At 54.8% G+C, this 16,680-nt stretch overlaps 1 protein-coding gene across 1 annotated transcript; it reads right to left on the reverse strand.

Annotated features, from left to right (window-relative positions):
- Positions 1 to 285: 285 nt before the first annotated feature.
- LOC138920541 (alpha-1-antiproteinase 2-like) lies at positions 286 to 7,758 on the reverse strand. Its single transcript, XM_070249365.1, has 5 exons — positions 6,725 to 7,758; positions 4,421 to 5,079; positions 2,717 to 2,987; positions 1,397 to 1,544; positions 286 to 563 (listed from the first exon to the last, which is right to left on the reverse strand). The coding sequence occupies exons 2-5, from the start codon at positions 5,073 to 5,075 to the stop codon at positions 372 to 374; spliced, it is 1,266 nt and encodes a 421-aa protein (XP_070105466.1). The 5' UTR covers positions 5,076 to 5,079; positions 6,725 to 7,758; the 3' UTR covers positions 286 to 371.
- Between the last annotated feature and the right edge of the window lie 8,922 nt (positions 7,759 to 16,680).

A 16,680-nucleotide genomic window follows, 5' to 3' on the forward strand; every position in this document is an offset into this window, starting at 1 on the left:
AGTGGATGCTTGGTGGAGGTGGGAGACTCGGGCTGGTATCTGAGCCCGTGCCATTCCTCCTGGGGGATTCCCAGACAAGACTGGGAGGCCTGGAGCTTTTCAGGGAGCTGTGGGTTTCAGCCAACATTTCATCGAGGCCCAGCACAGGGCCTGGGAGGGGTAAATGCCTAGTTGATATGAATACAGTAGATACAGGGAAGATTGCCGTGTCCTGGGTTGCACACACATCCTGGGGTCATCAACAGCGAATCAGAGACAAGAAGATGAGGGCTTTGCCCGTCACACTGAAGCTTGTGCCAGGTCAGCCATTCTTTAATGTGGTCTCGGGTGGGGACCTGGCCTGGGAGGGGAGGGCTGAACCAGAGAGGCAGTTATTTTTGGGTGGGATCCACCACCTTTCCCACGAAGAGGGGACTCTTGGTGTTTCTATCGTAGATGATTAAGACGAAGGGCCTGTTGAACTCCACATTTGTGAGTAGTAACGTGCGGATGGCTTCCACAATCGTGGCTCCAGCAGCTTCAGTGCCTTTCTCGTCAATGGTCAGCACGGCCTTGTGCAGCGCCTGGAGGGGAGAGGGCACAGAGGCCTGTTCTGAGCAGGGTCGGGAGGATCCCCACCCCGGCCTGGGAGCAAGGCCCGATGAGGAGGGCGTTCTCGGGTGGGCTCACTCAGGCCTCTCTCATCCACTGGCCTGCATCCCATCCTCGTCCTCACTCTCTGCAGGGGGCCCACGAGCCTCCTTCACCTCCTCCAGCAGCTGCCTGACTCCGCCATGGCGCCCTCACTCCTCCTCCCGTGCCACCGTCCTCAGCCTCCCTGCAAACAGCCTCACCCTCAGGAGGGAGAGGGGTTTCCGGCACATCTCTTGTTTCTGTAGCAGATTTCAAGCTCCTTGGGGACCCAGGCTGGGACGGGGATCTTCTCAGCACCCACTCCACACCAGGCACTTGGTTGGTGCCCGGTCATTGAGCTGCACTGGTGTCTCTGATCACCTGCAATTCTCCTGAAGAAATGGCATCTCAGCCGAAGTCCCTTTTCACTCGGACTCAGTGACTCGCGAGGATCTCCCAGAGTCAGGGGACTCAGGGGCCCAAAGTGCTCGGAAAGCCCTGAGCCTAAGCCTGTCTTTGTAAACATGGGTCGATCGAGGCCAAGAAGGGAAAGCCCTGCACACAGATGGCACAGAGGTCGAGGTGTCTGGCCTGGAGGAGCTCCCTGAGACACCAGGAGCGCTGAGGCCGCCTCCTCCGCTCTGCCCTCTGAGCCTGTCCAATCTGGCTGGAGGTAGCGGCCCTCCTGGGAGGCCCCCCGCCTGCAGGCGTGTTTGCGTCCTCAGACCCAACCCTGAGCTGCGGCCCCCACACATCTGCCCCACGGACACAGGCACAGCCTCACCTTGGACACTGTCAGGGACGTTTCCTCAGCGATCCCGGAGAGGTCTGCCTCCAGGCTGAAGACCTTGGTGATGCCCAGCTCAGGCAGGATGCGTTTTAGATCGTAGCATCCAGAAATGGACAGTTTGGGCAAACTTACATTGGCATATCTGTCAAAAAGTTTAGATAACACAGGAGTTTATTTCAGAGCATTGAAAGTGCTTCCTTTCTGAGCCTTTCTCCCATTTAGCCCCCTACCCCCTGTCATATGAGGAGGCAAGGCCAGCCTGGGTTTATTCTGCTTTTAGCCCCCATACACCTGTGTCAGAGGACATCAGAATCACAGGACCCTCTTGTCCTGCAAAGCCTCTCCAATGCCACCTCCTCTGAGAAGCCTTCCAAGCAGATCCAGGTGTCCTCTGGGAAGCACTTTGCACACTGTCCTGCAGGGTTTGGCCACCCCAGAGTGGGCCTTCTCTGGGCCTGAATCCCAGGGGAACGTGGGGCCTGGTCTGAGGTTCTGAGTGACATCTGTTTGGTGAGTGATGAGTGACTGGGGGCCTGAGTCAGCTCTCGTTTTCCATGGGGACAAGGTGCCGCCCTGCGGATCTGACATGTGGCTGACTGGCACTCAGGCTCTGTCTGGCCTGTTCTGGATCCAGCCCACCTTGTTCTGTTTACTCTGCCTCTGGTGCCCGAACACAGGAGGCGGGGAAGAGGTCCTAAAACGTCTATTCATGTTTTTAACCTCACAGTTCTTTGCCTTCTCATTTCTGTTTCATAAAGTACATAATAGAAGAGTGCAGGAGGCCTGGGCGTTGGATGGATTCAGAGATCTGCACTATTTGGGCTGCAGCCTCAGGTATCACTTCACTCCAGAGGACCCGGTCCAAGCACCCCGATCTAACATCAGAAGAACCCAACACCCTCAGCATGTGCTGCAGTCCCCACTCTGGGCCTTTGCTCTCCCTCCTCTCAGCTGCTCCCCCTGCCCAGCGTGGACGTTCTAGCCTTTCCTGCACAGCAACTGCTCCCTTTGCCAGGGAACCCACCCCGTCCTCCAGGTTCCCCCACGGCATGTGCTGGTGTTGCTCGCCCAGTTTGGGCCCTGGCACCGGAATGGGCAGTGTCAGTGCTGGGGAATGTCCCCAGGAACGGGACGTTCACCTCCTCAGCTGTGGGCCCGTCCCTCTCCCGGAGCCTGAGTGGTGCTACCTGAACGGACGCTAGGTCCTGTCTGGACTCACAAGGTCACGCGATGTGGCTGTGTGCCATGGGATGTGGACCCCCCTTCCAACCTACTGGCCTGACCTCCTGTGGCATCTCAAGGTTTGGAAGTCACCTCGAGTGTCTGTTTTCCAAGAACGTGGCGAGGATCCCCTTGGTGAGCGTGTCCTCGAGGTGCCGCAGCTTCCCCTGGTCGGGCAGGATGAAGAAGGCCGTGGCGTTGCCCGCGTAGTCCAACAGCAGCACCCAGCTGGAGAGCGCGTCAGAGTACTGGACGTCAAAGCTGCTCAGGCGGTGCATCATGGGCACCCTGACCGTGGTCTTCTCGTCCACGTGGAAGTCCTGCTCTGTCGTAGACTCAGGCTCGAAGGGCTTCTCCCATTTGCCTGGAGAGAAGGAAGGTGGACATCAGCCAGGGTGGGAAAAGGTCTAGAATAGGGTAGCAGAATGAAGGAGCCGAGAACCTCCGAGACGAGACCCCTCTCTGAGCCTCAGCTTCCCCATCTGTAAACGGGGCTAACAGGAACAGTCAGAAAACTGACGGACTTTTGAGAGGATAAAGGAGGACTTGAGAAGGATCCAGAATGTCTATATTATAGAAAGGAAGGGCTGCCCATCTGGCTGTGCAGAGTAAGCGTTTTTACTTGTATTTCTTGCTTATTTGTTTGCTGGTGGCTTGGGATATTCTAAATGTGAATTATTGGCACCAGCTGTGCTGGGCACCCGCTTGCCTTGGGCTCCCTGCCCCTTGTCAGGTGACAGTTCTTATCATCCAGGGAAATCACTCTTGATCTCACCCTAACTTCCTGTTCCTGGACCAGCAGGTGAAATGAGGATGCCTAGGCACCTCCCCTCTGCCATACGGAGAGAACGTCACCGTCCCAGCAGGTCAGAGTAGATGGGTGCCTCGGGGAGCCCTGGGCCCAAATTTCTGATTGGACAGGAGATGGAGACTGAGGCGGGAGAGGGGGTGAGAGCCCCCCCCTAAAGCCCACAGCAGAGCTGAGACATAGAAGTGCTGACTCCAGCTGGGACCTCTCCATCGCACTATTGCCTGTAGAGCAAGCAGCCAAGAGTGTGCAGGAAGCAGCCCCTTGCCTGGACCCTCCCCTCCCACCCCAGGCTATTCCCATGGGTGTGTAAAGTGCCTTAAGATGCCCTCCAGGGCCCACAGGTTCCCGCCGGTTTCAACACTCAGGTAGGAGGCAGGCTGACATTCAAGCTTAGCTGAGCACCTGCTAAGAGACTGCCGAGTCCCGTGTTCTTTGTAACGTGTTTAAACCTCACAAGAAGCTGCCACCAAGGGTCTTATGATGTCCAGGTAACAGAGAGGAAACTGGAACCTCGGAGAGGCAAAATGACCTGCCCACCGTCAAACAGCTAAGAAGTGGTAGAGGCAGGATTTCAACCGGGGACTTTCCGACTCTCAAGCTGTCCCTATTTCCACTAGACGAGAGTTGTCAGAATTGCGTCCCATAAATCTATTCCCTTCATAGGCTCTACTAAAATTTGCTTTTCTGGGTCTCTATCTTAGGAGACATTGCATACTGTACCCCCCTCCCAGGTGGGAGTTTACACGCACTGCAGGACACTAACGGCTCTGGAAAGGCTGCAGAGAAGACAATGATTCGCCTGTTGAGTCCACGATTCCCCAACCTTCTTTGCTGGTGGAAACTTTTTAGTGGTCGTGTGTGGAAAATTGAATAGCACCTCCTAAGATTCCACCCTGCACTGCCTCGGAAAGTTTAAGAAGGGAGTGTTTGGCAATGTTGTTGGCTGTTTCCATGGGAACTAGCTCAGGTTGGTTGTGCAACCTTACCTTTAAAAAAAATGTAATTCACCAGAGCCAAAACTGTGTCTTTTTCAAGATCCTTGACCAAATCCACAATTTTTCCTTGGGTTCCATTTTCTACATAATCATTGATCTGTTTCTTGGCCTCTTCGATGTCCCCGAAGTTGATGGAGAAGGCTTCTGAGTGGTACAGGTTCTTGATATCCTCCTGAAACTTATCCACTAGCTTCAGAGTCTTGTCGATGAACAGCCCGTTGCCCGTGGTCAGCTGCAGTTGATTGTCTGAGTGGTTGAGGGCGTTCAGGAGATGCTGGAAGCCGTCGTGGATCTGAGCCTCAGCTAGCTCAGTGAGGTTGAACCTGAGGCCCTCCAGGATCTGGGTGTGAGTGTCGCCCTTGGCTCCCAGGGAGAGCAACGCGAAGGCGGTCGCGATGCTGACTGGGGAGAAGAAGATGTTGGTGGTGTTGGACTGATGGGCCACGTGGCGGTACAGGCTGAAGGCGAAGTCAGCCAGGTTCGGGGCAATCTTGTGTTCGGCTGGCTCCTGTGGGTGTTCGTTATCATCCTTGGTTGCGTGCCTCTCCGGGACAGCGTCTCCCTGCAGATCCTCAGCTAGGGAGCTGGGGACCAGGCAGCACAGGCCTGCCAGCAGGAGGAGGCACCATGTGACGGAGGATGGCATTGTTCTGCAAGAGAGAGAAGGGGCACCAAGCCCAATTCAGGCCACACAATGAGTCCCTGGGCCACTGATCAGTACCATGGAGAGCAACCACAGTTTATGAAACATCTACTCTGCGCCAAGCATTGTCCTACATCACCATCATGGAAAGACTCAGAACGGTGCAAAGGCTTTGATGGTGCTTACCGCATGCCAAGCTCCACTCTAGGTACTTTACTGTCTTATCCCATTGTCCTGGTGTCACGGACCCCGGAGGTAGGTCATGTGACAAGTCTCGGTTTACAGATGAGAGCACCAACGGCCAGGGAGATGTCAGTCACCTGCCCAAGGTCACAGAGCAGTAAGGCAGCAGGACCAGCATCACACACCCAGGTGGTCTGGGTCTGGAGTCCATGCTCTCCATGGCCCCACTAACATCGGCAGTGACCCTGAGGTACGGATGCCACAGCCCCCGTTTTATAAAATGCCGGGCACACAGTCAGCTCTCCGGAAGCATCGGTTGTCATGGATATTCCTGTGGATCTTTCAGAGCACTATACGGTTGCCTCGGCCACCGTATACACATCTTTGTAAACCCCATCTCCAAAAACCAACGACAGAGAAATCATATCCTCCCAATGCTCAGGAGATCAAGGCTGGTAGGAATGGGGTGAGGGGAGAGAAGGCAAAGGTTCTCTAGGTTTTGCCAAAGAAGACAGAGAGGTCGAGTGACCATCTAGGGTCACTCCGCATCAGAGAAGCCTGGAGGTCAGCCTGGACTCTCCACTCCCCAACTGGCGCCTGAGACTGGAGAGAATCATGTTGACAGTAGGAACGGGATGCAGAGCATAGGTTCTGGAACTAGGTGGCCTGAGTTTGAATCCTGGCTGGTGCATAAATTGGGGCCAGTTACGAACCTCTCTGTCCCCAGTTTCCTCATCTGTAAAATGGGAACATGCACAGTAACCGCCTCTGAAGGTTGCTGTGGGGCTTCTGTGTGCGACTGCGTGCAAGGAGCTGAGAAGCCACCTAGCCGGAGCCAGGGCTCAGGAGCCAGCACGTAGCCCTGACGACAGCGCCCTGCCCTGGGCTTCCCATCGCCCTGACTCCCACAGGACCCTCGTGTGCAGTGAGGCCCATTGCGACCCCTCCATGCCGAAGCCGGGTGCAGTTCTGCTCAGGGCATCTGCAGAGGCTGGAGGCCCATTAAGCGGCTGAACCTGGGCTCCTGGTGGGGCCTGGCTTCACCACCTGGTCCCTACAGGAGCCTGGTCCTCACTGTCCCTCCCTGGGCCTCATCCTTCTCATCTGTAGAAGGGGAGAAAGATACTCATCCAAGCGGTAGGGGAGGTGGTGCAGCCTACAGGAGACAACCCGCAAAAATGACACAGGAGCTGTGCCGACTGAAAGGTGCTCCTTCCTGGGGCCCCAGGACTCCAGCGCCAGACACCCACCTCCACTCATGCTCACAGAGGGCACTTTATCCACCAGTAGGGATTAGGGGGCCCTGGGCAGGCTTGGGGAGCGGGAAAGGACCTCTAAGACTGCTGTTACTATCACAATGGGAGACCCAGCCCTGGCCCACTCCATCCACTTGCATCCCGAGCCTGCCTGGGCAGCACAGGGATGTGGGGGCCTCTGTGGAGGCTCTGGCCAGTGGAAGGCATACTTACGATTCACTGTCCCACGTCAGTGCTGGTGACTGAGGCTGAGGTTACAGAACCCGTCCTCATCCGTATTTAAGCAGTGGGCCCAGAGCGACAACAGGGGAGGCTGTTGGTGAATATTAACCAGTTCTCCGATGAGCAAACAGGGACTAAGTCCGTTGGCTGGACACTGAGCTGCCCGCCCACGCTGCCTGTATGTGCTGTGCCTGGGCAGCAGCCAGCCCTGCTCCTTATCTCAAAGGCAGGCATTGTGCCCAACCCCTATACCGTAGGTCAGGGGTCAGAGAGTAAATCTATGAAGAAGTGCTATGCTGCCTCTGGCAAGCTGCATCACCTCTCTGAACCAGGAGGTGTTTTCATCTGCATGGCAGGGGTCTGGAAGTCCCACTTCCTAGCATGGTCATCAGGGACGTTCAAAATAACTTCTGTAAAGTGTGTGGCACCCAGTAGGTTCTTTATTTTGGCCTGCACAGCCCTCTGCTCAGCCCTGTTCCCCAGGTTTCTCTGGGCAGGAGGAGGCTCAATTCCTGGCCAGCCTCAGGCCTGTTTCTGTTTCCACTGGATGTGGCTCCTGGCAGACAAATGCCATCCATATACACTGGTTGAATTTTTCCAGGAGTTTGGCCCCGCTCTGGGGCTATTTCGGACCCTTCCGGGCACTGGCGGCAGTTGAAGGGGCTGCAGGGTTGAGGCCAGTAGACCCCCACTGGACTGTGGTCCCTTTAAAAGCCTAAGGCAGACCACATCCCACTAAGCACCTCCCATGCCTGCTTGGTGCACGGTGTATCCTCCAGAGACGTCTGTGGAATGAGCGGATGAGTGCGTTTCTGTTCCTCTCCCATTCCCGCAGTCCCAGCTGCGGACCTCTCCCAGGCGGAGGACCTGCAGATTCCTCTACACACAGAGTCAGGCCAGGGAACCGTGCTCCCCCCGGTTCATTGGCTGTGAGACCTCAGGCAAGCTGTTTAAGCTCCCTGTGCCTCAGTCTCCCCATCTGTAAAAAGGGGGAGGTGACAGCATCTACCTTGTTGGACTGCTGTGAGGATTAAATGTAGCAGCTCAAGGTAAGGTCCTAGCCCGGGGTTGGGCGCGCCCAGTAAGCCCTTTGTGATGGTGCCCTCCCCCAGTGGGTCTCCCTGGTGTCGTTCCAGGTGGGTGGGTGAGGGGTGCCTCCCTGGAGCTTTCCTCCAGGCTTCTCTCGTTCTGGACTCCCAGTAACCCTGTGAGGGGAGAATGCGCACACTCCATCCGGGAGCAGGAAGATCTCAGAGAGGGGAGGACGCCCCTTTCCCATCCTTCCCAACTCCCCAGTTCCACAGTCTGGCACCAGGGCCCTGGCTGCCTCCCCTGAGCTGGCTGAATGGGCGTTTCCCCCTGGGGCTCTGCTTCCACTTACAGCCTGGAGAGCTAGGCTGTGGTGGAGAGGCCTGCCCTCCCTACCTCCTGGGCATTTCTTCCTTTCCCTGTGCCTCAGTTTCCCCATCTGTACATTGGTCTCCCTCCCTGCCCCCTCTACCTCCAATTCCAGGCCCTGTGGTGGTGGCCACACCTCCTGCTGCAGCCAGGCCTCCTCCTCCTCCTTCAGCGGGCCTCTGAGGGCTCCGAGGGGAGAGGTGTGTGTCGCAGATCCTGGCTGGGGGCAGAAGGGAAGCGAGACATCCCCAGGGGACTGAGGCGTTTGGAGGAGAAATGAAGAGAACACACCCAGCGGGGGGAATGGGAGGAAGTGAGGGGCTCTGCTCCTCGGCAGCCCTGCCCCTTTCAAGTCAAGGGCTCCGTGCTCACTTATCGTGATCTCTCCATCCTCACACCCACTCACTCCCCACTCCACCAGGATTTCACGCTATGGAGAGCTCCTCTGGACACACATCCTGGGAAGAAAGGGTGGAACCATCTGGAAAATGAGCAAGGACAGAATCCCTGGTGTGAAGGGGCCTCCGGCAGCCATTCTCAAGGGCACTGTGTCCCATGAGCCACAGCCCTGGTGGGGAACGTGTTGTCCACTTGATTGTTTCTGGAATTCTTGATTGCAGATTGAATCTGTGCTGATTCCCTGGGAGTTTTGCATCATAGGAAGGTCCTGTGGGCTGGTTGTGAATGAGGGGAGTTGGGGGAGAGCTGAGCCCTCTGTGGGCCATGCCTTGAGATGGGCATGCTGGAGAGAAGCAGGAGAGCTGAGGTATGGGCTCTGCAGGAGGAAGGGAGTGAGGGAGAGGGGTGTGTGAGGGGCTCTCGGCCAAGCAGATCAAGGACCAGAGGCCCAGACTAGCCAGGACAGTGATGGACTTCAGGGGCGCTGCACCCATTGACCCTGCACCCACTCAGAGGATGTGGGCCCCAGCCTTCTGACTGCCCCATGCACACATACGCAGACACACCACATGCACCCCACTCTTGGATCCCCCCATACTCTCTAGGGGATGCCCCTTCCAGGCCCGGTCCTTCCTCAGGGGGCAGTGTGGGTCAGGGTTAAGGCACGGGCTGGGGAGCTAAGCATCTGGGTTCATGCCTTAACTCCATCACCCTCTTTTTGTGAGATCTTAGCCACTTAACCTCTCTGGGCCTGAGTTTCCTCATCTGTGAGATGGAGGATAAGGCTGCTGCTTCTACTAGGATTATGAAGGGTCAATGAGATGATAGCACATAAGATTCAGGGCAGCCTCAAACATAGATGAGCCCTAAGTATGTACCAACCACCATAAGATCCTCGGGGCTGTGTCCAAGGCCTGGAAAACCTTTCCAACGGATCTCAGGGGCTGAGCCAGAGGAAGACTCGGGGAGCAGGGCCCTTTGTCCAGGGACGCCTCTGCAGATTCAAGCTTCCGCTTATCCCAGAAAGCCACCAGTCCCTTCTCCTGGGGGCTGCGCTCATCTTGCTTCCTGAAGGCCCCCGGCCAGGTGCAATCAGCATCTTACTGAGCACCTGTGAGGGGCAGGGGGCCGGGTTGGGTGTCCCAGGTCTTCTCGTCCAGGGGATGAACCCAGTTTGCGTCATCCGTTTGCCTTCCTCTGGCGTCTTGCGAATCTGCCAGCTTGCAACATCTTAGTGGACGCTCCTCCCTCCTGCACACAACCCCCAGGGCCGCTTCCTGTGTGTGGTTCAGTTCTTGCTCTTTCTGAAACTAGCTGGCTTCTTCACAGCTTCTCAATTCCACTCCTCATCCTTACTGGGATGGAGAAAAAGAAGGCAAATCTGTGCTTCGTAAGTGACCATACAGCTGATAGAGGGAATAAACATCATCTGTAGCTTCATCTCCCACTTATTAAAGTCTATAAGGAACGGTTTCTACATACAGTTTCTACGCTTTTTTAATCTTTACGGTTTTGAATTTATGGGACGTTATGGCCATTATGGACTTTCCGCCTTTGGGAGACTCACCTGTCATGGAAGTATAACGAGTATTTCCTTTTGGATGGTCAACTTGTCCCACTTTGGCCACGGGAGCCCCTTGAAGTTGTCTCCTTTCTCCTTTCGGCAGCCCTTGCTGACATTTCAGAAGCACACACTGGCTTTCTGGCAATGACACCACGGCCCAGGCCCATCTTCACTTTCTCCTGCCCCAAGACATGGTGTCTGGGAGGAGAGAGCAGAAGCTGGCACCTCTCGTTCAGGGAGCCAGGGGCCGGGCAGGACTCACCCCTGCCGGGCAGAGAGGGACCCCACAGGACCTTGGCCTTCCTGGTCGGAAGTCCGAGCCCTGCGTGGGTGGCTCAGATAACGGGGAGCGACAGCGCTCTTCCAACTCGCCCTTTGCGAACACAGGCCTTGGGCGGCAATGGTTCGATTCTCCCTGTCGTCTCCGTGTTGCTGACTTTAAGCATCTGTTTGCTTGGTTTTACTGAGCCTCTCGCTGCTTGCAGTTTACAATACAAACCCCCAAATCGACCCTAATGTGTGTCCTCTCACCACCTGCAGGCATCGTAGCTGCTACTTCTCAAGCACTCACTGTCGGCCAGGCTCTGTTCTAATCCTGTGTGTTGGGTACCATTATTGCTCCCCTTAGTACAGATGGGGAAACGGAGGCACAGAGAGTTACCAGGAGGCTGACGATGCAGCCAGTCTATGGCCGCCATCCCTCCCTCCTCCGCTCTTCCCTCTCCTGCTCTTCCCTTCCCTCTTGTGTCCTCAGTCAGCTGAGGGGGTCGTCTTCCTTAGTTTCCCCATCTAGTAATATGTCTGTTCATTGGTTCATTCACTCACTAACCATCACATATAGATCACCTACTGCCTCAGAGTTTGCAAAGGTGAAAAGATGTGGTTCCCACTGTCTAGGAACTCACACCCTGGTGGGAACTCACACCTTGGTGGGAACTCACACCCTGGTGGGAACTCACACCACAGATGCCCTTTCAGATGTCCCGGGAGGGAGGGAGAGGGAGGGAGGATAAGGCAGAGGGACGGAGGGGAGGGGTGGGTTTGGGACATAAACAGGAGGCAGCAGCAGCAGATGAGGGTGACGTTCGGGCTCAGTGTCAGGAAGGCGTGGGCTGCCCCTGGGCCCCCCGCACGCTGTGCCGGACCCCCATCTCCGGGCCTTCTGCTCTGTTCTCTCTGTGGACTCTCCCACCTCCCTAGACAGGCTCGTCCCCATCCTCCTGTGACAGCAGGGAGCAGCGGCTCCAAAGGCAGGTCCACAGCCAGCTGGCGGGGCCCTGCAGATGAGGAGATGTCCTTCAGCAGGGGCATTTCACGGCATCTTTCCTGTTTTCCTCCTCTCTCCAGCCCATCTCAGCTCTGGGGCTCAGGCCCCCATCCCCTCCTCCAACAGCCCCTCCTCGTCCCGTGTGCCAGTCAGGCAGCTGAGACCCAGCTTCCCCGAGACCTTGCTTCTCCTAAAGTCCTCCCCAGTGGGGGCCTTTCATCCTCCTACATCCCTGACCCTGGGCGCCATGAGAAGGTCCGATTCTCCTGGCCTCCAAACTTCTCCTTCCACAGCAGCCATGTAGCCACCGCCCTGGACAGTCGCCCCTTCTCCCAGCCACATCCCTGACCTCCACAGGCCCCTGGATCACCATGTGCATCACAGGAGAAGGGCATGTGGGCCCGACCTGGTCTTCTCTGCACCACTCAGCTTCCTTGTGGATGGCCTTCCGAGCCCCTGGCCCCTTGCTGCCTGTTCAACTCACCTCCAGTGTGGCCTTCTCCTTCATTCCTGTCCCCCCACATATGAGTCACGGCCACACCTGGGACCTTGGTGTCAGGTCTGAGGCCTCTGATGCCGACGCTTCAGCCACAGGTCCCCCTCTTGTTGCCCCCTCCCCACCTGTCCTTGGCCCTCATGGGACTGCCAGTGTAGACAAATGGAGATGGTGTGGTGTGGGCAGCTTAAGCCTCATGGTCCATCACTTCAGCCACGCTCTTGTCGATACTTTGTGCTAGATAGAATAATGTCCCCAGAGATGCCCGAGTCCCAATCCCCAGGACCTGTGAATGTGTCACCTTGCCTGGCAAAAGGTCTTTCCAGGTGGGATTAAGGTTAAGTATCTTCAGATGGACCGTGTGGTTCAAGCTGGTCCCGCCACAGCATTGCCACTTCGATTCTCCAGGTGGGGCGAGTGTAATCTCGGGCTCCTTATTAATGGGGGGGCAGGAGGATCAGAGTCAAAGAAGGACATGTGACGATGGAAGCAGAGGTCGGGAGGGACCTGAGGAAGGTGCCAGGGACCCAGAAATGCAGACGGCCTGTCGAAGCTGGAGAAGGCCAGGAAAGGCTTCCCTGCTGGAGCCTCAGTAGGAATTCAGCCCTGCTTTTGCCTGGATTTCGGATTTCTGACCGCCAGTGCTGTAAGGCAACAAATCTGTGATGTTCGAAGCAGCTAAGTTCTGCTAATTCGTTACGGAGCCACAAGGAACTAACACAGCCATCAGCTCCCATTGGTCTTTCTTTGCGTCCACCCAGCAAGACTGTAACTCTCCCTCACTCTAGCTGGCTCCTTAGCATGGCATCCAAGGTCATCAGAAGCCCCGTCCCCTGTCCCTCTTCTGGACTCATCCCAGCCTCCCCTCCACATCCCTCTTTCCAGGGGTCGACCAACTGTAGCCCACAACCCCATCCAACCTACGGCCTTCTTTTATATGGCCAGCAAGTTAAAAATGGTTTCGACATTTTTAAATGGTTGGGAAAAAAAAAAATCAAAAGAAACATAATGTTTTTTAACACAAGGAAATTAAATGAAATTCCGTTTTCGGGGTCCACATATACCGTTTTATTGGACCACAGCCACGCCCATCTGTTTATTGTCCACGGCTGCTTTCATGCTACAGTGGCAGAGTTGAGTAGTTGCGACAGAAACCATATGGCCTGCAATCCTAAAATATTGACTATCTGGCCCTTTCCTGTACAGCTTTGCCGATCCCTGCCCGAGACTGCGGTCACGTTCGCCCCTTCTATTTGTCGATTGCAGCCTTGACTCCTGGGCTGCTGGCTTTTGCACAGGCTGCCCTCTGCCCCGGGAGGGAAGCATCCTTCTCTTCCTCTCTGCAGGGCTGACGCAGTGTGTCCTTCCACATTCAGCTCAGGGACAAGTTCACTGATAAGCTTTCCTGACCACCCCACCCCCACAACCTGGCCGTGCTGGGTTAGGGCTCCCTTCTTGATGCTTCCACAGCACTTTGCACACGTCCCTGAAAACATATATCGTACGAGCTGACAATCATTGAGCACGTGGCATGTGCCAGACGCCACTGGAAGCATTTTAGAGAGAATAACTCTTCTCATCCTCACAGTGAGTCCATGAGATGGGTGCTTTTGTTATCCCCATTTTACAGATGAGGAAACTGAGGCTCAAAGAGGTCAAGCAACTAGCCCTGAGTCACGGAGCTGGCGAGTGGTGGAGGGGAGGTTTGAACCAGGCAGGGCCTGAGACTGCAAGGCAAGAGCACAGAACCCCAAAGCTCAGCTCTAGCACCAGACTGAGGCTACCCGAGGGCAGGGCTGTGTTTTTTTCATCTTGCTGACGCTGCCGAGTGTGACACAGGTGCTCAAAGGATGCTTGATGAACTGAGTTAAAAAGAATGAAGGAGGTAGAAATGGAGCGCTTCTCTCATCAGATGGTTAGGGTGTCTTGCCAGGGTGAAAGGATGAAAACCTTTAGAATGCTAAAAATCGGCATGGTGCATGCAACTTCTTAAATGGAGAAATAAACAGTTGTTTTGTCTATTTGAGGGGGAAGCCATCATCCGAGGAAACCTCCCCCCGCCCCGCCCCCTCTGTGGGAAGACTGAGGGGTGGGCAGCAGGTTGACCCCCGCAGCCGGGACCTATAGCCTGGTTTTCCCACTTGCCCTCCCACCACCACTGCTTCCCGCCTTGGCCTCATCTGTCTACCCTGCCGGAAAAGGGGAACAGTTCACGGGAGGGCCGCAGAGTGAGGGCTGAGCTCTAACGGCGAAATGCTACCGAGCCAAGCGGATTGCGTTATGCCCCGTGGTTGCCTCCTAACGTTCTCCCTAGGGCTCAGCCTGGCGAGTGCAGGGGCCTCCCTCCTTGGCCCCGCTGCCCAGGCCCTCACTCTGCCGTCTCCCCACCCCCACAGCTGCTCAAGGCGTAATCCCAGCAAAAGCGACCCATCCTCTGCTCAGCTCCTGGGTGCCAGGCACTGTGTACACACACTCTCATCTTCCCAACAGCTCTGCAAGGAAGGTTGTATTATATCCACTTTGCAGATGAGGCTCCGACAGAATAAATAGGATCACTCTATGCAAACTCTCCTGAACCCTCCTATGGCTCCACTTCCCACGGCTGCCGCCTTCGTCCCTGCCATCACCACTTCTGCTTTTACTTTTTATGTATTTATTTTTACTGGGGTGTTATTTACATGCGGTAAAACCAAAAATTCTAAATGTACAGCTCAACGCATTTTTATATTTGCGTGCATCCGTGTAACTGCCACTCTGATTGAGACGGGGAGAACAAATCCATCCATCCAGGAAGTTCCTTTCTGTCAATCTCCCGATCTTCCCCCAAAGGCGGCTTCTGTTCAGACTTCCGTCTCCAGGGATTAATTTCATCTCTTCTGGAAGGGCATGTAAATGGGAGAATACACTGTGTACTTTGTGTGTGTGTGGCTTCTTTTGATCAACACCACGTTTTTGACATTCCTCTAAGGCATTGCTACATCGGCACTCTGCTGTGTTTCTCGCTGATCACAGTTCCATTGTATGGATGCACCACAATTAGTTTATCTGTTCATGGGTGTCTCCGTGGTGTTGATGGTTGTCTCCAATCTTGACCAGCGGGAGTAAAGCCTCTGTGAGCGTTCATGGGCAAGTCTTTGTGTGAACATGTCTTCACGTCTCTTGGGAGGAATGGCTAGTTATAGGGTAGTGTATGCCAAACTTTATCAGGAGCTGCTCTCTCTCCCTTCCACCTTGCCCTTCCCTATGTCTGTGAAAGCTTCCAGGGCTGGAATGGAGAAGCAGTTCGAATCCAGGATCTGCCTTTAGGCGCTAAGAACCTGGAGCCAGTCGCTTCATTTACTTTGTTGGGTGGGACGATCATCTTGTCATCATGAGTTTCCAGTGAGGGTTACAAGAGATACCAATCCTGAAAGGCCTGGCTTAATAAATATTATTTCCCTTTCTTTCACCCTCGGGGCTGTGTGACAGTTGTCTCAACGGCAGGCAAGTAGAAATTAACTAATTCTGTAAAGTGGCTGGGAACGAAAAACAAAATTCCACCAGGAATTTAGTGAGAAATTAATGATTTCTGTTCTACTTAACCAGGTTTTCGGGGCCTGGTACTCAACTTTCCACCTCGAAGCACATTGGGCAAGCAAAGTAAACATCGCTAGGTCAACACGGCCTCCTGCGAGGAGGGTCTGTGCAGAGCAAACAGCGACGCCGTGTTTTCTGGGCCTCTCTCTGCCCTCCATCCTCCACCTGCGCCTCACTGGGCTAAAGGCAAGCAAGAGGAAGGCTCCGTCCGTTCCGTGGCTCCGCTCAGACCCTGCAAGCTGTGGGATGGGATTAAGAGAGACGCGCCCTCCTCAGGTGGGCTGGAGCCCTCAGGCTCACCAGGGAGGGTGTGGCCATTCAGCAGGTTGAAGGCAAACATTTTACACACACAGACGTGCGCACACGCAGACACACACAGAGAGACATGTACCACCCCAACCTGAGTCTCTGGGGCTCCCCTTTCCTGTAGGCAGAGCTCCAGAAAAATGATGGTCCTGCCACTTGCCTGGAACAGCATGGACTTTGGCAAGAACATGGGATTTGGGGACAGTCAGCGCCGGCCTCAGTTCACTGTAGACAAGTTGCTTCACCCTCTTGCCTTCAGTGTCCATCTGGATAAGGACATTATCGTTCCAACCTTAGGGTGGTCGTTAGGGTGAAATAAGCGAATATATGTGAAGGACTGGCATAGAGTGAACACCCAGTAAATGTTGAGTCCCCTGGATTTCAAGATTGTCCTGTTAGCCTCACTAACACAGAAAAACTCTGGGAAACCCAACATTTTTGTGTCTAAAGAACATCTTCCAGATGCAACATCAGCACCCCCCACCCCAAGATCCTTGTTTAGATCCCCTGTCTGAATATTGAATTGTATTGGTCGTCTGGTCAACTGGGACACGTTGGAGCTGTTCTCCTGAAGGGAGGGCAGAGACGATTCGCCACTAAGTGTGTCAGCAGGCTCTAGATCGGCCTAATGGGCTGGTGCGTCTAGTAAAGGGAACAAATAGTACCTGCGATACTTGTTTCTTCATTTATTTATAAATAATATGTGTGCAACTGCCCTGAAGCATTGTTTGCCTTAATAAAACAAATAAAAATAGATATTTTAAAAAGGAGGAGATAAATTATTGATAAGATTTTACATTTTTTCCCATACTCTAACAGATCCATTGGATCCACGTGGGCACTCCTGGATTAGGCAAAGAAAACCATGGAAGGCTGTGGAAGTCTAGAGCCTGGTGCATCCACGAGTAGGTGAACATCTCTGGAAACCCAGATGGACATTA

The sequence above is a fragment of the Equus caballus genome, chromosome 24 (assembly GCF_041296265.1).
Source record: "Equus caballus isolate H_3958 breed thoroughbred chromosome 24, TB-T2T, whole genome shotgun sequence".
Taxonomy (NCBI): domain Eukaryota; kingdom Metazoa; phylum Chordata; class Mammalia; order Perissodactyla; family Equidae; genus Equus; species Equus caballus.